General features: G+C 37.0%; 2 protein-coding genes across 2 annotated transcripts in view; both read left to right on the forward strand.

Moving 5' to 3' along the window:
- LOC117116906 (organic cation transporter protein-like) overlaps window positions 1–9,439 on the forward strand; it is a 16,590-nt gene extending 7,151 nt beyond the window's left edge. The window contains exons 2-10 of the mRNA XM_033261038.1: window positions 2,335–2,438; window positions 2,907–3,061; window positions 4,608–4,776; window positions 5,177–5,315; window positions 5,580–5,680; window positions 5,960–6,168; window positions 6,865–6,973; window positions 7,597–7,809; window positions 8,431–9,439. Of these exons, the coding sequence (XP_033116929.1) occupies window positions 2,335–2,438; window positions 2,907–3,061; window positions 4,608–4,776; window positions 5,177–5,315; window positions 5,580–5,680; window positions 5,960–6,168; window positions 6,865–6,973; window positions 7,597–7,809; window positions 8,431–8,485 (1,254 nt within the window). The 3' untranslated portion in view covers window positions 8,486–9,439. The remainder of the gene's footprint in view (window positions 1–2,334; window positions 2,439–2,906; window positions 3,062–4,607; window positions 4,777–5,176; window positions 5,316–5,579; window positions 5,681–5,959; window positions 6,169–6,864; window positions 6,974–7,596; window positions 7,810–8,430) is intronic.
- Window positions 9,440–12,152: 2,713 nt separating this feature from the next.
- On the forward strand, window positions 12,153–22,022 carry LOC117116859 (neurogenic locus notch homolog protein 1-like). The gene is made up of 3 exons (XM_033260960.1): window positions 12,153–14,402; window positions 18,214–19,920; window positions 21,336–22,022. Exons 1-3 carry the CDS (start codon window positions 12,226–12,228, stop codon window positions 21,352–21,354), a joined length of 3,903 nt encoding a protein of 1,300 aa, XP_033116851.1. The 5' UTR covers window positions 12,153–12,225; the 3' UTR covers window positions 21,355–22,022.
- The last annotated feature ends 1,661 nt before the right edge of the window (window positions 22,023–23,683 follow it).

The raw sequence follows: 23,683 nt of genomic DNA on the forward strand, positions 1-23,683 counted from the left end.
GGGGGGGGGGGGGGGGGGGGTGTGATGCGACATGCACCCCCTGCATCCGCACCAGAATATATAGCATATCTTAATATGAGTGGCTAGTCAAATTTTTAACACGAGTTGCTATTCAAATTCATTGACTGTGAACAAAAATATTTTCCCTTGGGAACTGAGTTTGTATTCCATATGTGTGTCATATAATGACCGGGATATGCGAACCGCTTAGAAGCATTGTTATTATGAAGCGTTATTATAATACATTACCGGTATTATAATAGGCCTACTTGTGTATTATTAATTTCTGGAGAATTATCAATCAGATTATACAAGTTCGTCTCCTCTTTATTTAATTTATTTTCACTTTCATTATCAAAAGCAACATTAAAATTGGTCACAAATAAACAAAAACCTATCATAACAAATAATAAATATCAAAAATACACATTTCATATAAAAAAAAACAGAACACAGCATAAATCAGACAATAATATTCTGTATTTCATAATGAATACATAAATACAGAAATACAAATTGGGTTTGCTTATTATCGAAACTGCCTGGTGTTTACAATTTGTGCTCAACATATACATTATAAAAAATTATATAGCCTAGACTATACATATAAAAGCAAAGAAGCAAAAACTCCCATATAGCGACAGCCGATGATGAGGGTAGTAATCATAAGCTACCAAGGGTGACATAAGTCATTGTGTAATTTAATAAACATTTTGAAGATCTTCTTAGAAAATATGTTGTGCTTTAGTAATATAAATGTATTTCGGGGATGAGAGTGGTGAGAATGTTACACATTTTATAAGAAGACTCAGGCTGAAATTGCTTAAAAATTAAGAACAAAATAAGAACAAATTGAGGCTGAGGTAGAATGTCAAACTAGAAAAACCAAAAAGTTATGTTTGTATCTTATGTGCAGTAGGTGTGACTATGTAATACCCTCTATAATACAGTACAGTAGGTGTACTTTCCTCCCATTTTGGGCCATTTTTTAACCGGGGCTATTTTTTGTGGGGCCTTTCATTCATGGGCCATTTTTTGCAGGGCCGCTTTCACCTCCCAGTACAGTGTAGACTGCTGTACAATAATAATTTTCTATGTTTGAAAAGTGTGTAAAAAGAACAATTTGAGCCTGAAATTGGCCAAAAAATAAGAACACTGAGCCTGGGCAAAATGTTACTGGTTCTTATTTTAAAAAAATGTATTATGTGTCACGTTTTGTTGTCTACACTCTTTGCTATTCTTGTATACAACCACCATTTATGGGCGATATTAACATTTGTGACATTGTAATTCAAAATTCAGGGATAGACCTCATATGATCAATTGAATCGCCTGACTAACCAAGTATTGTAGTAATTTCATAAGATTCAGGGATGATATTCTACAGGAAACGACTGAATCCGCTTATGAATTAGGAAAGAGCTCCTCCTTCCCGCATGGAGGACAGTCTCTAGGTCAGAGATGGTACAAATAATTGCGAAATTTGATCCTCGGTTTTCGGAGAATCAAAGAGAATAATAATGTATAAGTTATTCTGACAGTAGTCTGTATTACAGTGTTTGCGACTGTTTTACCAGAGAATTAGAGATTAATATAGACTTATATCAATTATTAATTGTGTGTGTGTAAGAATACTATGTATTAATATTTTTCTTCGCCTTCCTATAATGGTTTTATGTTTTATTTGTGTATGAAAAATATATTTACTGGGGAAATAAATTTGAAGTTGAAAAATGACAAGCTTATCGCAATACTTGGGTTTTTTATTCAGTTTATTTCGACAGATTTAGAGAAGTGTAAGGGTCAAATCTCTGCACACACACACACACCCACCCACACATCATCTGATCTCGCTTGCTTTCCATGCATTGAGAGATGTACAGTACTGACCTTAAACGCCAGTCACCTAAGAATTTACTTAGGTCATGCCTAGGTTAAGTACCGGTACTATTTCTTATTTATGAGGACGTGGCAGTGTGGCACATGGCTGATCATACGGTACCGTCCAAGTGAAAATATAAGTCAGAACTGTCACATCAGTAGGTCAACCCCTCCCTTTTAATCGCCTTCCAACCAAAATAATACACATTATTTATCTTTTATTAAATATTATATATTTTACATTATTTATAGGCCTATTTGTATTCGCATCTGGGTAATGGTGAGAGTGACTGTGGTGATAGTGGTATGAAAATGGTAGTGATGCTGCTCTTGATGATGATGATATGATGGTGATGCTAAATTTAACTAATGGAGAAATATAATACCGAATATATCAATGATTATTTTCAAACAAATTGTCTAATATCACAGTTATTTTTGTTTTTTGGATAGTGGAATTTGGTGTGTGACGATGCTAACAAGCCAGCTACGTCTTCGTCAGTTTTCTTTGGAGGCGTTTTGGTGGGATCGCTATTGTGGGGATCTCTTGCGGACCAGTAAGTCATTGAAAAGACATCTAGCTTATATCAAGTAGATAGCAATGAGGAGAAAATATAGGCCTATCACGTTCAGTTAAAGCTGCATTCGGATCCTACCCAAAATTAGGACCGCTTTTCCGACGAGCTTAACTCCATCGTCCCTATTCACATACACTGGTCCGATTTTTATAGGTTCGGTAGGCTTTCCGATCCGAGAGTTCGGATTCGGTGTGAATGCGCCACATAGGCCTAGTTTAAGGCTGCATTCACATCGGAACCGAAACGAAATTCGGACAGCATTTGGACTTTCCGATGCGCTGAACGCAAACGTCCCTATTCTTTCATTTTCTGATCGGTTCGGAAGACTTTCCGATTCGAAAATTCGGATTCGGTGTGAATGCACCTAAAGGCAGGGGAACGACTTCAATTTCATTCTTAATAAGATAAAAAAAAAAGAAAATATTGTTATTTTTTGTATATTTTCAGTATCGGTAGGAAGAAGGTTTTATTCATTTGCTTAACAATCGTTACCTTAGTAGGAACATTGGCTGCATTTTCTCCAAACTATTGGTCTTTCTGTGTAATGCGATTCTGCATCGGGGGAGCAAGCATGGGCATTTATTTAGTAGCCTTTGTCATCAGTAAGTTTTTTTTTAATTTATATTTTCTATTTAACCTTTAAAAAGTTAATGTCAAAGTCAACGGCAAAGGAAAATGCATTGTTGCTAAATATTAGCGATTTAACTGTCAGTTGCACTATCTTGCGTTCTTTGATCAGATACGGTAAACACCAAAAACAAGGAATTTAAATACAATAGATAAAGACATTGCATGACGAGTACATTCAGGGTATCGTAGGGAATCAGTCAGAGGTGAAATAAGTAGTTTATTTGACAAAACATGTGACATGCCTAAATATGGTAATGATGACATCACGTCATGACCATAATATATTGACACATTATGACGTGCATTCAAAAGTTTTTTGTCAACGAAAATTTTATAATCTGAACAGAGCTTTATAATATGTGTTAAGCCCTGTCCAGACTATCAAATTATATTTGACAAAAGCATATGACATGCCTTCATACGGTCATGATGACATCACATTATAACCATATAGGCCTATAGGCACATCATGACTATATATGGGCATGCAATAGTTTTTTTGTCAAAGAACATTGATTTTGTGGACAAAGCGTAATCGTAAGAAAATGGTAAATTACGGTACGATTCACAGTCATACACAGACTCCATGATAAAACGCCTATAATGAAACATTCTTTTAGGCAGACCTGTTGACAACATTAACTTTAAGAGATTGTGAATGGATTGATCATTTGTTGCACATTTGGTAACCTACTTTCCAAAGTACTGTACATTATATCTTCGAATTGGCTTTATTAGATTATCCATTTGAAAACAGAACCCCGAGGGAAGAAATGTTTACTCAATACAATTCGACAGTAGTAAGTTGTCCGTAAATTACTACTACCGGTATGTAGTAAAGCTACCATTGTTGACCAAACATGCCTTTTCGTACAGTGTTATGTTCAATATAAATGCTTTCCCAGTGAACTATAAGCATTGAAATTTTAAACATTGACAAAAAACGATAACATTGTTCTTTTTGTTTCTCATTTTTATAAAATAAAAATTGTAATGATGGTGACAGAGGATTGAAGAAAGACGTATTTAGGGTCCAAATTATGCTGGGACGCACTTTCTCTCAAAGTTACAATTTCAGAGTGCAAGCAAAGAGGTTTAGTTAATGTTCTTCAAGAGTGTAATACTGTTCTTCAAAGGTGTAATTCTTCTTCTAACGTAGTCTTGGTAACTCAGGGTGGAGTGTCACATGATGTAATGACATCAGATCACATTAAATGGCTAGTGTAGCACCAACAATAAAAAATTAAGTTCTTCGCGGTCTGGATAATGAGAGCAAAATTATCTCTTTAGACCGTGAAATTAGGTTCGGAACCTTAATTTTGCAATGGAACCTAACTTTTGTGACACGTCACCGGCGGGGGTTGTACTCTGTCTCTTTCTTAATGCTTAGTTGATTAAGTTGATTCGCTGCATAACAACCAGTCATACTGTCGGATTAATGCTGGCCCAAAAATAAATCTTGTCGAAAACTTTTTGAATGAAAAAAGTCATTTTGAAGTACTTTTTTGTTCTGTTTAGGTACAGAAATCGTTGGTCCAAAGCCACGTACATTTACCGGGATCGTAATAGAACTGTTTTTCGCCATTGGTTACATGTTGCTGGCGATCCTGGCTTATTTCATCAGATCATGGCGTCATTTAGAACTTGCCGCATCCATACCTATTATTCTCACTTTCATAATGTATCCGTGAGTCACTTTTTCATAACATTATATTTAGTTTACATTACGTAAATTTAGGAAATATTTATCTGCTAATCGTTACGGTATATCTTTGCAAAATTAGTAGTTAGTAATTATAACATGTCCGCATTTATGCCGACATAAGACCTATCTCGATGGTCATTTGATTAAACTTCAACTAAACATGGGACTATAGGCTGCTACCTCTCAAGGAAGTGTTGCGTAATACTGCAGCATCTTATAAAAGTGCATTGTGCATTCGGGCCTACTACGACCACTACTACACTACAGAGAAATGTCATGGCTAAATATAATAATGTGAAAAAAAGACATAGGCTAATATTTTTGGTTAAACCTAGTACTACAATTGTAATTCTAGTTTTCCACAAATTTGCTGTACTTTTAGTTTCATCCCAGAATCACCGAGGTGGTTGGTAACACAACAGAGATATAAGGAAGCAACGGATATTTTGAAGAAAATGGCAGAAGAGAACGGTACTGTGCTTCCATCAGAATTCAGTGAACCAGACGAGATGGCAAGCAGGGTACGAACGACACATTTAAAGAAAATCACAACGGGATACGTGGAATAGGAGAACAATGGCATGTTGTATAAACAAATAATAAATATTACGTGTATATCTGTCTCTTATACACATCTAGATGTGTATAATATATACAGTACACTATATATATATATGTATATATATATATAGGCCTATATAAATATAAGCCTACATATTATATGCTTTTTATGTTATTCAGTTATATTTAACTAATTTACTGTCATTGTCATTGTCATTCTGCAGATGAAAATTGAAGCCTGTGAAAATTACAAGAAACATACGTGTGTTGATCTTGTGCGTACACCAAACATGAGGAAGAAATCTTTTAATTTGTTTTACAATTGGTTTGTAAAAAAAAACATTGTTTCGATAAAAGCATGATTAAGAAAGCAATGACAGTATTAGTTAGAAACACACCTCAGACATTATTTTACATAATACTGGGTTCAATACCTGTGACAGCACAATATTTTACTCACGACAAGCACATGTATGATGTATAATGACGATGAGTATAATATTTTGTAATAATTATAATCGACTGTTTTAACATGATTTCATCCTAAATATGATACGGTAATTATTCGTTAATATTCCATTTTTTTTTTCTGAACTACTTTTAGGACGGTCAACAGCCTTGTATACTACGGATTGTCCCTAGGAACTAGCAATATGGGAATTAATGATTACGTCGCAATGTTCGTAAGTGGAGCTGTGGAGTTTCCAGCTGTCGTGTTCTGCCTCTCTACAGCCAGTAGATTTGGTCGCGGCAGAACAATCAGCTTCGTCATGATCGCTGGTGGATTAGCCTGCTTCACGACTCTCTTTTTGCGTGAGTGTTAGACCATGTTTGGAGGTATAAACCTCCATTACCTACTTGTTTGTCGAATAGGAAATAAATCTGTAGGACACTTACGTACCTCTCAGACAGCAGACCTATCTTTTGGCGAAGAAGACCTGAATTCTGTACTTAGACGGTGTAAAAATATAATAGTAACAAATAAACGTCAGTAATATTCATATCTAAATTATTAAAATTGATTATTTTCTCAATACTTATATAAATAATTATATGTTGGTTCTTACCTCATTTAATATTTTAAAATTTAGAATTAAATATTATGATTGTTTGTCAAAACCTGATTTATTTAATAGGCCTACATTTTTAAGTGAATTTGAATGGCGCAATCTAAAAAATCGGCCGACTGTGTAAGATTGACTTAGCCTATCCAATATGAATCATCTTTCACAAATGTTGACAAGATAAAATATTATTATGTATTATTTGTATTGCTTTGTATGGGAAATGTTCTTAATGAAATAATATTTAATAAAGCAAATAGTGGCCTAGATATTTAAAAATATATAGAAAAGGGGGAAAATAACGAAAATTAGAAACTGATATGTGTAGTTTGTGTAATGTATTTCATAATTTATGTTACAAGTGATGAATAAATGATCATTTTGGTCGGGGAAAAAAGTTCTATAATAAAATATTTTTATCATAATTATGACTTGTTATTTTCAGCTAAAGGTGTCGTACTTGTAGGTGTGGCAATGGTTGGGAAGTTTTGCATTACTTCATCGTTTGCTTTAATATACATATTTTCTGCTGAGCAATTCCCGACTCCTGTCAGGTGGGTTTTGTTTTTACACGGCGCGGTTTTAAATAATCACAAGACAATGTTGATTTTTTTTTCAATCCAATATTGTTCTTATTCTTCGAGCTTTTCTATACAGCTGGATAAATCAGTATAATCAATAAGTGAAAGCTGAATGTAAGAATTTACCTGTAAATTGCAGGCTGCGTCATTTTGTATAGAATTACACAGCATAGGAAAAGCGCATTTTACAACGATTGGGGTACGAGTAGACAGAACACCGGGGTAACCTTTCCGAAAGATGCTCTCAGTTCTACAAGCAAAAATAGTGCACTAGGCATCTGGATTTGAGTTTTTAACCGACAAGTCTTAGTGCGTCAAAGATACCTTTCTCGAACTTGCGTCGATGGTAAGACTATAGGCCTATATGACCAAGTTTGCAGCACCTCTCCACTCGAAAACTCGACTCGCTTATTTCATTTATCAAAATTATAACTGCTTTTACTAGTTCAGTGCGTTTTTATTATTCTTTCAGTATTAATACCGTATTGTCTGAGGTAGTATGGCCTACTTGGAAGTCCAGTCGATAATCGATCTATTGATAATTTTATGTTTATATGGTCTAACTGTTGTAACATGAATTTATCTTTTTCTGTCAGGGCGGTGGGTATTGGATGCTGCTCTGTGTCGGCTCGTATTGGCGGTATTATGGCGCCACAAATCTTGTTTATTGGCAAACTTTGGGAACCAGTAGTCCCCTATCTTGTGTTTAGTGTGGCGTCTATTTCTGCGGGTCTACTCGTTTTGTTGTTGCCGGAAACGTTGAATGTACGACTTCCAGAAACTCTGAAAGACGGTGAAAATTTTAAAAAGTAAGTGATCATTAAATTATACACCCACTTAATTAATGTAAATAATATGCATGCCAATGACGTCAGGTCACGTGCTACATTTTTAATGCTGGGTTGGATTGAATTTCATATTAACATGTATTATAACAAATTAAAATAAACATGTTTCTCGTCAAAATAAAATAAGGCCATACGTTTTCTCTTCTTCACAAAAATAGTAATTACCTTGGCCTCCGCATTTTTGTTGAACCAAGTATTACAGAACCTCTTTACATTTCGATCACTCTCAGAAGTGAATGACGATGATTTTATGAGGGCGCTTGCAAGACATCATCGCACTAAATATATTGTTTCTCGACCGTATTTTCGGATACGCGTAAACAATTTCATCTGGTTTCAGTGCAATAACAATTATATTGAAATTTTCATTTTTTTTAGAACAAACGATCACTATAATCTATTCTTTTCAAGTTAACATTTATGTTTAAATTTTATTACATTGGAACCACATGAAATTGTTTACGCTGTTTATTATGTTGTGGATAGATGATGACTGATGATGATTAACCCCATATTTGATCTTCCACATCTAAACATCAATATATGATACTGATTTTGGATATTTATTTCGTTTTTTTATAGACAAAATTCATCGAATAGTGATTATTCCGACGTTCCTAAACCGGAGACAGCTTGATTGTTTTGAAGCCTGTAGAGCTGCATCGTGTAATAATGGACCATGTTTGTACCGTATTTATTCGAATAAAAACCCGCACAGAATAATCGTTCTGTTTTTCCTCATGTTTGTGTCACTAAGTGACTAACGAAAGAAAACAACGAGAAAATTATTTTTTATGAATTTTTCTGTTATCATTTATTTTCTTTTTTCAGAATATAAAAGCGGTGTTTATTCGAGTGTTATTAGATGTGTCATTTTACAAAAAAATAAATAAAATCCTCTTGTAAAATCCCTAAGGGGTTTTTTGAAATAATTTCGGTACATACAGAATGCATGGTAGCGTTTCTATGCTACAGAAAGACCAGTTACCGGCCTTAATCATTTGGTTTATGAGCACATAGTAACTTCTGTGCAGTTTGGTTTTTTTTTCATTATCATTGTGTTTAATTAATACGCGGATTTATAAAATTCTTATTTATTACGCTAACAATTTCAGAAATATACAAATATTGTATACCTTGAATCTCTATTCTAGAAAAGATGAGAGCTGAATTGGGACATTTCCCATTATTGATAAGAGTTTTGAATAAAAATGATAAACTATTTGTTAAAATTCATGAAATAGACCATTTGTTTGCATTTTAAATGTTATACTGTTAAAACAGCTTGATCTCGAATGAGAACTGAATTTGGTTTCAAAATTTAGAAAGGTTAAATACACTTTTAATTAAGTCAAACTTTACAAGGGTGTTGATCTTAAAACTCTGTTCCTTAAGTGTTTAATCACTATGAGCGTAATGTTCTCCGGAGGTTGCGATTAGAAACATATTCTACTAATAGGCCAATATATTTTTAAGAATTTTTATCTAGTTGAAGAATGCATAACATTTGTAACCATACATAATTATAGGAGATATATTTCAATGATACGAACTTTCGTACACTTTTTTTAAATAAAGACGGAGCGATGATAAGTTATTGAGTTTTTGTCATAGTTGTGACCATTAGAAGATTAGTAAAAAGTAAAGGTAATCGTATTAATGTAAACTGACAGGAGCCCAATGTAATACCGTAAGCCTCGGCATTGTGTGGTACTGTGATAAGTTCCTTCGCGCTGCTCGTAATCGCCCTATAATTAAACCGGACAAGTCTACCCATTTACAGCTGAGGAGAACTAAGGTGAAAATGCTTAATATTATTTAAGGTTATATGGTTATATAGAAACTTTTAGTAAATTCGGTATTAACATTTTATTGGCCTAATATATATATATTTTTTTTAAAGAAACTTTACAGAATAGGTTGATTCAGCTTCCCCGGGTTGGTGTAGGAGGTTTATATAGACCCAAACTTTGCCAATAAAACACAAATTTACTGTCTTTTTTAAATTATAATTACAGTATTGTTATTATTTAACCTTATTTCAACGGCTGCTGAGACAGCAAAGCCAACTTTACATATAGTTTTGTTCCATAATTCAGAGAGTTTAGCGGGTTACAGACGGGGTTACCGAACGTGTTTGTGTCCATGTTGTGGTATAGTCGAGTGGTGCTGCAGCCCAAATTTGAATGTGGACATCTCTGCTTATAGGCCTACTATCTTCAACCTCATAAGACTGGTATTCACCACACTCATTTTAACTCTCCAGGCATTATTAAGCACTTTACGTAAGAGGACGGGGAGCCGTCGACAACAACGACAATTCGGGTTAAGCGCCCCTTACTGTTTACTGTAGTCTTCACGCTCTGATGAGCACAAAACCACCGTCCACCCGTCTTCCCATCCTGTTGCGTAATTTTAGTTGGTTTTGGTCCGAATAGGGGCGTCCGAGCTTTAGTGAGTGTTGGTCTGATTTGGGATGGTAAACCTATGGCAGTGGCCTATCTAGGGAGAGTGCTGGCCCCAGTATTCCCTCCCCCCACCCACAAAAAAAATCACGGTCAAGTAGTTAAAATCACCATATTTTGCGAATTAGCGCCCCTCAACTGATCATCGAGCTCCCACCCCCACTTCAAGACTTCTAGATACGCCACTGACCTATGGTCCTAGTTAGGTTGGTGCTATATATTGCGGCTTGCCATAGAACCGAGCTACCTAAACTTATTTTAGTGTCTAGATAATTATTCTAAATGGTCCGGCAACACTGACACAGCGAAAATTAAAAAATGTTAAAGATAACTACCTAAACTTATTTTGTCTAGATAATGATTCTAAATGGTCCGGCAACACTGACATAGTAAAAAGTAAAAACTACAGTAGAACACCTATTAAGGGGTCACCTTCGGGACCAAAAAAAGTGTCCCCTTAATAGGGGTGTCTCCTGAGTAGGGGTACTCCTATTCGGGGGACACTAACCAAAAATGCAAAATTGTCCCCTTAATAGGGGTTTTTGGCATGTTTTCATACAATGATGACATAAATTCTGTATAATTTTATTTTTATTGTCATAACAAGCAGCTAAGTAGAATTAGAACTAATTTATAGCAACAATTTTCAATGTAAATACAATAAATTTATATGAAATCAGCACAAATGTAATTAAAACAATAATAGTTTTTTTTTTTTTTAAATAAACCTAGAGGTCGGGGTTTCAGTACCTCGCTGCACTGTACATTTTGCTTGTGTCCTTGAGCAAGGCACTTCATCTGCATTGCTTCTCCTGCATCACCTGTCTCGTCGGGCTCGTAGGTAGACCATACAGGCCTGTATGGTACATGTTATGCCTCCCAATTTCATCAAACCACCACCGCATGGGTTCTCTCCACACAGGAGTATATGGGTACCTGGTGGGCTTGCCTACTTTTGCGATATTTACCAGCAGCAACACTTAAAACATGAGGACCCAATGCCCAGGGAAAAAGAAGTGCTTTGTATCTACAAAGAAAAGGTGCTGTATAAATGATGTAAGTAATAAAATAATAATAATAAATGAAATATTATTTCATGATGCAATGTTAATAAATCAAATATTCCTTTTATTTATTTAAAATATGAGCTTTCTACTGGTTTAATGTAGCATCAATAGAGTCAAGACATAGAATTAATAGAGCATGTTGTGGTATGTATTAGAATCCTATATAAAGTACACAAAAAAAAGGAAACGAAATCCCCATGGTTAAGGGTCGAAATTGACGAGATTGGTTTATATGAAGTAACACATTCAGTAGGCCTATACCAACGTTTACTCAGAGATGATTCAGGGGAGAAAATTCTGGTTTATTGCTCAAAAGGTGTTAAAATATGAAGTTGAGTGAATTTTTCTTACTTTAGAGACTGCTGTAGTTGTTGTGATACAGTGATAAAAAAATTAAGTGTCCCCTTAATAGGGGTTATTTTACCATTTGGCACACTCAGAAAGTGTTCCTGTCCCCTTAATAGGAGTGTCCCCTTAGTAGGGATTGGCTGTAGTGTTAAAAGATATATTGCCGCTCGTTTTACGGAATAGTGTCCCTTTAATAGGGGTGTCCCCTAAATAGGGGTGTCCCAAAGGAGGGGTTCTACTGTATTCTTAGTCTGGTGACTGATGAATACTGCCTTAAATCATAATGGAGCATAATGGAGCATGACTGTTATTCCATAATATGATAATGAACATACTGCTAGCCATGAATATTAAATGTCTGAATGTCGCCCTCGTTAGTGTTGGCTTTACTATCTCTGTTGAGATGTTAAAGGATGGGATTTTCCAGTAGTTTTTTTTTATAGACTTCATTTCTAACCTGAGATGAATAAGTCGATATAACGCATCGGTATTTCAAAATGGGTGATAAAAGCAAACATTTTAACAGACCTGTCATCTTCCTACTGCTGATCACCGGCGCTTCTTTATTTTGTGCTGTCTTTCTTATCGTTTATCAATCAACCACAGAGAATTGTAGGCCTACTGATCAGTGTTACAATGGCGGAAGCTTTATTCATGGAAACAATACATGCAGTTGTGCAAAGGGATACGATGGTCCACGCTGTGAGTTCAATACCCAGATTTGTCACATTGGTCAGTGGTCTGAATGGACGACTTGTTCCAAAACATGTGGCCCTGGTGGTATTCAGTTTAGAAGTAGAGAGAATGAATGTTCTGATTCGCAGCAAACTTATGAGCAAAAGGTTTGTAATGTTCGTTGTTATCATGGGGGAGTTCTGTCGAATATTCGTGAAGAATCCATCTGCCAAAGTGGTTACAGTGGAGAATGTTGTGAGATACAAGACTGTGAAGTGACCCCATGGAGCGAGTGGTCAACGTGCACTCAGGTGTGTGGACATCAAGGGACGAGGTTTAGAACACGTAATGTGGAAAAACCATCTGCTTGTGGTGGAGCACCTTGTCCTGGGAACTTCACCGAGGAAGAAGAGTGTAATAGAAAATGTGACAACAATGGAACTCTGGACGACAAAGTTGAAAAATGCAGGTGTCCAGATGGATACAATGGACAGTGCTGTGAGTGTAAAATCCAAGATTGTGTTATGACCCCGTGGAGCCAGTGGTCAACATGCACTCAAGTATGTGGACCTCACGGGACGAGATTTAGAACACGTAACGTTGACAAGTCACCGGTTTGTGGTGGAGCCCCTTGTCCTGGGAACTTCACCGAAGAAGAAGGGTGTAATAGAAAATGTGACAACAATGGAACTCTGGACGACAAAGTTGAAAAATGCAGGTGTCCAGGTGGATACAATGGACAGTGCTGTGAGTGCAAAATCCAAGGTTGTGTTATGACCCCGTGGAGCCAGTGGTCAACATGCACTCAAGTGTGTGGACCTCAGGGGACGAGATTTAGAACACGTAATGTTGACAAGTCACCGGTTTGTGGTGGAGCCCCTTGTCCCGGAAACTTCACCGAAGAAGAAGGGTGTAATAGAAAATGTGACAACAATGGAACTCTGGACGACAAAGTTGAAAAATGCAGGTGTCCAGGTGGATACAATGGACAGTGCTGTGAGTGCAAAATCCAAGATTGTGTTATGACCCCGTGGAGCGAATGGTCAACATGCTCTCACACATGTGGGCCGCGTGGAACAACATTCAGAACGCGTGATGTGTACACTGCTCCCATGTGTGGCGGAACAGAATGTTCTAAAATATTCACCGAGAAAAGGGAATGTAATAGAGAATGTGACAACAATGGAACTATTGACAACAATGGTGGCAAATGCAGGTGTCCAACCGGATACACTGGACAGTGCTGTGAGTGCAGGATCCAAGATTGTGTTATGACACCGTGGAATGATTGGTCAGCGTGCACTCGGGTGTGTGGACCTCAAGGGACGCGATTTAGAATACGTGAGGTGGCCATGCAACCTGCTTGCGGTGGTGACCCATGTTTTGGGATTTTAACCGACGAAGAAGATTGTAACAGGGAATGTTACAACAACGGAATTCTGGACAAAGTTGACAAATGCACGTGCCCAGCCGGATACAATGGCCAGTGCTGTGAGTGTAAGATTCAAGATTGTGTTATGACACCGTGGAGCGAATGGTCAGCGTGCTCTCACACATGTGGGCCACATGGAATGGCAATACGAACGCGTGATGTGCAAAGTTCACCCCAGTGTGGCGGAACACAATGCTCTGGAATATTCACAGATCAAAAGCCATGTAATAGGATGTGTCACAACGAAGGAATTTTGGACTACGACGCGAATGCATGCAGGTGCCCGGTCGGGTTCAGTGGTCAGTGCTGCCAATGCGGGAACGTCGACTGTGAACTTAGCAACTGGACTGAATGGTCAAAATGCAAGGACGCAACGCACCAAATACGGTCACGTGACGTTAAGAGATACCATGAGTGCGGAGGACATGCGTGTAATGGGTCGCTAACCGAAGCTCGTTCGTGTGATGTAGTATTGGAACACCGTTTGCTGCTCCCTACATGGTTGGTGACGATACTTAGTACCTATAGTGTATTGTTAACGTGTTTTGTCGGTGTGGTCTACATCAGGTAAACTGAACTTTTAATTTTCAATTAAAAAATGTTTCTCCAAAATTCACATACATAAAATTTATTTACATAAAACTGCATGCGAAGGTCTCTGATATGCACAAGCGCTAGGCTCGAATCTTACTGCAGTCATTAAGTAATTAAGTTTGTTATACATCCTGTGTAGCCTATAAGAAGATCCAACCTCAGTGGCGGCGCCAGCGGGGGTGGGGGTGGGCAGCAGGGGCTTTAAGTCCCCCACCGGACAGGTCAAGCCCCCATCACGAGAGGACAGAGCTCGTCGGGCAGTCGGACTAGAAAAAATATAAAAATAAGCCCACGCCAAGCCAACACATGACTGTCACAGTCTGAAAGTGTCATTTCTGGCCATCCAGAGGTTGCTATTCTTTACAAAATCTCATTTTAGAGGGGGAAGTCCCCCAGTCGGGCAGATCAGCCCCCCCCAGATGTGTATAACAGATCAGCCCCCCCCCCCCGAAAATATATCCTGGATCCGCCACTGTCCAAACTATAAATACTTACTTTAATTAAAGCTACGTGACAAAGACAATAGAAATGTTCTGACCAGAGATTTATTTGAAATAACTGGTTTTGTTGTTGTTAAAAATGTTTTAATTAATACAACTACTTGCCTACTACTATATCATACCGTAATTGGCTTTTACCAGCAGTTGCTGGAAAAGTCATAGTTTGTGTTGCGATTTTTTGTTTTTATTTTTTCTTCCAAGTTACAAGAAAGAAATTGTTATGTGTTGGTGACGATCCAATTTAGGGTGTAAATGTGAGGGTCATTTTAATTACTGACGTCCCAGACCTAAATATCTCTAAAACTTGTCGATGGGTCTAAATGAAACTTTCTATATTAGTTTGTCAAAGTCTAGTAAAGAAATAATTAAATTGTTGTGACGAGTATGGTGTGGAAGAAATTATTAAATGTTGCTGACGATTCAGTTTTTTGGTGTGGTTTTGAGAGTCATTTAAAGGCCCAAAGTCCCATACCAAAATATATACCCAAAAAACTTATCAATGGATCTAAAAGAAACTTCCTGTAATAGTTTTTCATGATCCAATAAAGAAATGATTAAATTTAGCTGTCAATCCGGAGTAGGGTGTGGACATGATGGCCATTTAATGACAGACGTCCCAAAAACTGATAAACTGATCTGAATGAAATTGTCTGAAAACGTTAACCATGTTTACCATGTTCAGAGTAGAGTGCATTTTTTTATTTGTAATACAAGGAAGGAATAATTAAATCTTATTGACGATCCCAGTTCGGTTGTGAATTTTAGGGTCATTTAAATTGCTAAGGTCTCAGACATAAATATCTCTAAAAACTATTGGGCGGGTGATTATATAAACGCAATTTGCGTTTTCTAAAACCTTTAAACCAGCTGCAGCTAGGTTAAACGCAAAATTACCGTGATATGCGTGAACAATTTTGCTTTCAATCACTGGATTACTGTGAACTAAAAATGCACTGACCTACGCAGGGTCGGCTCATATCGCGCAATGGTTATGAGTCTCCATGTAAAACCTCTGTATTACCATTGCAGCTATAGTTCAAGTTAAACTAACATCGCTTTAGTCGTGAAGTTGGTTTTCATTGTTTTTATTTTACTTCATAGTTTTCTTTAGTAGTATTTAGTGTTTTTGTTTTTCGTATGTTTTTTACTTTATACTTTTTAATAACCTTGATTTGTTGCAATTTCAACATCACTTCTCCTTATGGCGATGAGGAAAAGCAGTATGTTTTGTTGTTAAAAAACAGACATAGTCGTACGTGTAGTATTATTGTTGTTGTTATTACTGTTGTTCTATTGTCACTACTTCTACTACTGCTGTTAGTACTGCTGCTACTACTAATGCTGCTACTGCTGTTACTACTGCTGCTGCTACTGTTACTACTGCCACTACTGCTAGACCTAAAAGTTTATTATGAAAACATAAATTTCAAACCTAATTTTTAAAAACAAAACAAAAACAAAAACAAACGGCCAGCGAATCCCTCAAAATTAGTTAGATTTTTAGAGATGATGGTATTGATTACTGTATTGTTAACTTCAATCATATTTTCTTATGATAATTGTTATAAAGTGACACTAACCTCGAATAGAAGCCCCATGGGCTTAATCTTGAAAGGAAGTTCCCACTCCCCCATTTTAGTTCACAGAAGCAATCTCGAAAAGAAGCCCATCTCGAAAAGAAACCCACTGGTTTCTAATCAAGATAATATCGGCTTCTTTCAAAATACGGTAACACCGGTGGCTGCTTCAAGGGGACAGGAGTTAGCCGGCCCTGGCCCTCAATTTTTTTCAAAATAATAAAAATAGAAATGGAGGAAAAAGAAAAGTATAATTACATTTAGGTCTCAGAATGCCATTTCTGGCCATGTAGAGGCCATCATGAACCATGGTTGGGCTGAGGTGGTCTAGAAAAGTCCCTCACTGGGGCCCCTCTATTTCGAATTCCTGGATTCACCACAGAGTACTTACATTCATACTGATGTTATCTGTGATTATTATGATAGCATAGTTAAAATTTAAAAAATATTAAACAGAATAATGAATTCCGTAGTTAAAATATGTTGTATATTATTGCACAATGACTTTTATAGGACTTTATTCGTGGAAAAGCTACAGGGTAGCCTACGATGTTCCATCATGTCCTTATTTAAACACTGTATATGTACCTTTGATGATTTATATTATATTTATTAAACAGTGTTAACGGCTAACTCCCTTCAATATCATATATATGTATATATTATTTATATATACCTATATATATGTATATATATTATTTACATATATATATGTATATATATATTTTATGTATGTGTATTTATTTATTTATATTTATATATTTTATTTATATTTATATATTTTATTTATATTTATATATTTTATTTATACTTATATATTTTATTTACACTTATATATATACGTATATATATACGTGTATATATATACGTATGTATATATATATACGTATATATACACGTATACATATATATATATATATATATATACATATATATTTATGTATATTTATATATTTATATCTGGCGAAATAAATGAAATGAAATGAAATGAAATATATATACACGTATACATATATACGTATATATACACGTATATATACATAATATATATACGTATATATACGTATGTATATACACGTATATATACGTGTATATATATACGTATAATATACATGCGTATATATATATACACGCGTATATATGTACACGCGCGCTTATATACATATATATATACGTGTATACGTATATATATACGTGTATATATACGTGTATACGTATATATATATGTATATATATATATATATATGTGTGTGTGTGTATATATACACATATATATAGGGCCTATATACTTTTAAGCCATGTATCATGCATAGGAACGTTGACGCCTGCAAGGCTCTGGTTTAAGTCATGGTCCGAGTTGTAGGTCTGTTGTACCGATTTGGAGTTGGTCTGAAGTTACTGGTATTAAGAAATATAAGCTATTCTTAATTTGGTCACTGAAGAGTGTTAAATTAAATCATAATGAACTACTTCCGTAATAGGCCTATGTATGAACGTATTGTTATCCTTGAATATTAAATATAAACATTACTTGTAGTACTTGCAGGGACGTTTTAAACGATACTGATTAAAATATCAATTTAAACGTCGCCCTCAATAATTTTTGGCTTTGCAAATCCCTGCTTAAGATGTTAAAAAGATTTGCCTTTCCAGTAGATTTTTATAGACTTCGTTTCTAACCTCAGATGAATGTACGATATAACGCATTTCAATGATGGTTGATAAGAGCAGAAACATTTATAGAAGTGTTTTAATTTTACTATGCTTCCTGCTGCTGTCCGCTGGTGCCTTTATATTTTGTGGCGTCTATCACTACATCCTTTATGTTTCCACCATAGAGCATTGTAACGATCAGTGTTATAATGGTGGAAGCTTTATTCAGGAAACCAATACATGCGCCTGTGCTAAAGGATACGGTGGTCCATGTTGTGAGTTCAAGACCCAGATGTGCCAAATTGGTCAGTGGTCTGAGTGGACGCCTTGTACCAAAAGGTGTGGTCCTGGTGGTATCCAGTTTAGAAGTAGGGAGAATGATTGTTTCGATTCGCAGCAAACGTATGAGCAAAGGGCTTGTAATGTTTATTGTTATCATGGGGGAATTCTGTCGAATGTTCCTGAAAAATGCATTTGCGAAACTGGTTACAGTGGGGAATGTTGCGAGTGTGAGATACGCGACTGTGAAATGACCCCTTGGAGCGAGTGGTCAATATGCACTCAGGTGTGTGGACCTCAAGGTACGAGATTTAGAACACGTAATGTGGACAAACCACCTGCTTGTGGTGGAGTCCCTTGTCCTGGGATCTTAACAGAGGAAGAGGAGTGTAATAAAAAATGCTACAACAATGGAACCCTGGACGACAAAGTTGACAAATGCAGATGTCCAGATGGATACAATGGACAGTGCTGTGAGTGCAAGATCCAAGATTGTGTTATGACCCCGTGGAGCGAATGGTCAACATGCTCTCACACATGTGGGCCGCGTGGAACAACATTCAGAACGCGTGATGTGTACACTGCACCCATGTGTGGCGGAACAGAATGTTCTAATGTAATCACCGAGAAAAGGGAATGTAATAGAGAATGTGACAACAAAGGAACCATTGACAATGAAGGTGACAAATGCAGGTGTCCTGTCGGATACACTGGACAGTGTTGTGAATGCAGGATCCAAGATTGTGTTATGACACCGTGGGCTGATTGGTCAGCGTGCACACGCGCGTGTGGACCTCAAGGAACGCGATTTAGAATACGTAATATGGCTATGCAACCTGCCTGCGGTGGAGACCCGTGTTTTGGGATCTTAACCGACGAAGAGGAGTGTAACCGGGAATGTTACAACAGCGGAATTCTGGACGACAAAAGTGACAAATGCACGTGCCCAGCCGGATACAATGGGCAGTGCTGTGAGTGTGAGATTCAAGATTGTGTTATGACCCCGTGGAGCAATTGGTCAGCGTGCTCTCACACTTGTGGGCCACATGGAATGGCAATACGAACACGTGATGTGCAAAGTCCACCTCAGTGTGGCGGAACAGAATGCTCTGGAATATTCACAGATCAAAAGCCATGTGATAGGGTGTGTCACAACGAAGGAATTTTGGACTATGATGCGGGTGAATGCAAGTGCCCGGACGGGTTCAGTGGTCAGTGCTGCCAATGCGAGAACGTCGACTGTGAACTTAGTAACTGGACTGAATGGTCAACTTGCAAGAACGCAACGCGTCAAATACGGTCACGTGACGTTAAGAGATACCACGAGTGCGCAGGGCATGTGTGTAAGGGGTCACTAACCGAAGCTCGTTCGTGTGATATAGCATTGAAACACAAGTGGTTGGTCTCAAAATGGTTTGTGGTGACACTTAATACATATAGTGTATTGTTGACATTTATATTTGCCTGTGTGGTCTACTTCAGGTAAACTGAACAATTACTATTTCAATTGAAAATGTTTCGCCAAAATTTACCTTCACGTTATACAAAAACCGCATGCAAAGCTCGCTGTCTGATCTGATCTGCGCATACATAAATTTCACTATTTTTTTTTTATTCATTCTGGTTTATTATTAAACAACAAAATCTGACATTGCCCCCCTAAATTTTTCGAAATTAAAGAAAAAATCAGCCCCCAACATTGTTGGGGCTGAAGCAGGCTCGTAGGCAGGATTTTCGATGGGGAGGTGCGTAGTTTGCAACCGAAGTGGACCTTACGATGGGCGACTGCCTAGGGATCTCCGCGAGGGTGGGGCGAATCTTCTGAAAGCTCTGACAAATTAGCATTTTGAGGGCCTTTTTTAATGGATTTCTAAAATCCGTAATTTGTAATATCCTATTTAAATTTGCATTCATTTGAGTATTGTATACGGACCTACAGTAAAGCAGGAGAAATAGAGGGTGGGGTGAAGGGAGAAACTTGGACAGACAGATGGTCAATACCACCTCAGCCCCACCATGGTTGGGGCTGAGGTAAGAAAATTTATGATTATGGCACCTCAAATTGGCCGGTAATGGCACTCTTAGACAAACTTTAATTATGATTTTTCTTTTTTCTCCATTTCTTTTATAATTATAGGGGGCTCTTCCCCCCCCCTGAATCCACCACTGTGAAACTGTAATTTGTCATGTCCTTTACATCTGTAGGCCTACAATCACTGGAGCGGATATTTTCCAACAGATTTCGTAGCACATTTAAAAATCAACGGGTAGAAGAGCGGGCAAAAAAATGTAATGCATACTATAGCATTTCACGATAATTAGAAACGATTTTAGTGAAATTATAGGTTTTATGAAGTGGACTTTTTGAAATTTGGTGGTCATTTAAATTTTCATTAATTTGGGTGTTTTTTGGGACCTGAAAAAGTAACGCTATTATGTCCTGTACATCTGCAGGTCTATAGATAACATTTTTCATATTATATAGATCAATCTGCAATCACCGGAGACGATCAATTTCTAACAAATTTCATACCACATTATCAAAAATCAACGGTTAGATAAGCTGGCAAATATATAATGCAATGCATGCTATAGCATTTTGTGATAATTAGGAACGATTTTGTGAAATTAAAAAGTGGATCTTTTGGAATTTGTAGGTGGGGGGTGTCCGCACCCAATGCACCCCCCCCCCCCTGCCTACGGGCCTGTGAAGTAACATCGACCCGCCATCTGTGAAAGTCTCTCTCTGGGCCTCCTCTATTTCAAATTCCTGGATCCGCCACTCTATTGTACTGCTGCTGCTGCTACTGGCGCTGTTACTATTACGGTACATACTACTCTACAGCGCTGCTGCTCTACTACTACTACTATTTATAATACTACTTTTCTCTTACTAGGTGGAGAAGAAGACGATAGCTTCTCAATCAAGAAAACCTACAGAGTACCCAAGAGTTTTTGGCAGACTTACCGCTCTTACCGTTATGGATGATAGTTAAAGATTGGTTCATTAAAATTCGTAAACAATTAATGAAGGCAGTGGTTATTGGTCTTAAACGAATTCGTAATTCTGAATGGATATTATTGTCTAGTCATTTTACAAACAATAACTTCTAGTCAGAATTAAGTATGTGCTTAAGACAGCAACTAAACTTATGTATCGTTTCCAGAATATTGCTATTTACATTGGCGGATCTGGGGGGGGGGTCAGGGGGTCCTGACAAAATTCTCTGTGTACCGGTACACACATAGGCCTATTTACTGTAATAAGAATGAGAAAAAAATTACCTGACCGGTTACAAAAAGGGAAAACCTTGAATTTTGATTAAAAATCCGGAAAACTCATTTCTCGCCATCTAAGAACCAACATTTTCCTGGGGAGGACCCTCGACCACCGTCTTATTTGAGGTTCATCGATTTATTGAAAAAGGAATATGTACGCAGCGACTCAATTTTTGTTATGTACTGTAACGTACATACACACATAGTAGGGCTACTAGTATTTACAGTAATAAGAATGAGAAGTTTACCCGACCGTTTTCAAGCGAAGGAAACCTTAAAATTTAAAGAACTTAAAAGTCACCTCAAAAGTCTGGAAAGCTCATTTCCCGCCATCTAAGAATCAAAATTTTCCCAGGGGAGGACCCCGACCCCCCCTTTTTTTTTGGCGTTTTTATGGGAAAAGTCTGACACCCCCCCCCCCCCCAATTAAATGTGAACCTAGTTCCGCCCCTGATTTATATTTCTTAGTTTATTTGATGCATTTAAATTTGTGCTAACACCGAATGCTTTGGTGCAATATGTTCCAGAGGTTGATTTATTTATTTATTATTGCTGTTTGTTGGTTTTGTTTTATCTTAATTTAAAACTCATGCTGAACAAATCAAAAACACAATAATATTATTTTACTGTAATTAATAAAGATTTTCTACAAAATGGAGGCTGGTAGGCAACAAAGGGATTATATTTCTGTAAAAATATCAACCAAGCTAAACGAAAAAACTAGCAACCAGTGGTATTAGTAATGGACCTTTCCACTAAGCCCCGCCCCTTGGATATTGTTGCTAAGGTTCCAATTACCTTGGTTCCACAAGACGACATATGGGACAACACGTGTGTTTGTGAGACGCGCGCGTATTCCTAGCGTTGTTTTGATTAGTCAGTTTTTAAGTTTGATTGACACTCTGGAAAGGTCTATTACTGCAATGCCAAGTGAGCTAACTCGCAAAATAAGGTGATTGTAGGGGATTTAACAACTTGACCGTGATTTAGGTCTGGGTGGGGGAGCGAGTAATTTTTGGAAGGGCGTGTACCGCACCCTCTAGATACGCCTCTGTGTACGGAACGTTTTCAAATTCGATTATCTATATATCATGTTTTTGCATTTGAGCTTCCATTTTATTTTTTATTATGCTGTTCTGTACTTCTGCAGTTGTTAAGGTAATTTATATATAGTCTGAAATTAATATTTACCTTTTTAATTTAAAGCTGTACATATATGAAAAAATAGAAATAAATGTTACGTTGAATTGAATTGAATTATTCACTCTCGCCGCTGGCGACTAAACCATCGGTCCCCACCTGTAAAATTCTACAACTAAATAGGCAACTAAATGATATCTGTGAGATTAAAATTTTTGATAAAATAAAGTGTATTTTAATAGATAGTTCCCACCCACTAAATGCATCTTTTGCTTGGCTACCCTCGGGTAAAAGGTTAAAATCACATGTCTGTAGAACAAATAAATATCTTAATTCATTCGTACCACTTTCCATTAGAATGCTTAATAAAAATATCAAATAAGTTTTATGGCCTAATTATAATTTATTTTCTCCACTACTAGCTATTTAATATTTATACTGACTACTGCATTTTGTTTTGCGATGTGATGTACCAACTAATTTTCCGAAAGGACACAAATAAAGAATAAAGAATCTTGAATCTAGTATTGTCTTCTACCCCCTGCTACAACATTGGAGGGGACTGATGGTCACCAAGCAGCAATAAAAAAAAATAGCTGAACAAAGGGCGGATGAGCTTTTTGTTGCCAACGGCCAACCATTATTAATTTAAAGAGTGGGCATTTAATGGTTTCCTGCCGATATACGGTTTTGTTTGTCGAGTAACCATTTTTTCAATAAAATTTGATGTAGACCCACACTAGCAGTGGCGTAGAAAAATATTTTTCATTGGGGGGGGGGGGGGGAGGGGGGACGGGGCATTATCCAAAAGAAGTAGAATTTTGTG

This window comes from Anneissia japonica, unplaced genomic scaffold (genome assembly GCF_011630105.1).
Source record: "Anneissia japonica isolate Jap-2015-1 unplaced genomic scaffold, ASM1163010v1 scaffold1302_len1884557_cov193, whole genome shotgun sequence".
In the NCBI taxonomy this organism is placed as follows: domain Eukaryota; kingdom Metazoa; phylum Echinodermata; class Crinoidea; order Comatulida; family Comatulidae; genus Anneissia; species Anneissia japonica.

Excerpts from the sequence above, each read along its gene's own strand:
- LOC117116859 (XM_033260960.1), top strand. The coding sequence starts at position 12,226 with ATGGGTGATAAAAGCAAACATTTTAACAGACCTGTCATCTTCCTACTG. Across the intron at positions 14,403-18,213 it reads GTCGGTGTGGTCTACATCAG|TTCAATGATGGTTGATAAGA; the intron begins GTAAACTGAACT and ends GATATAACGCAT.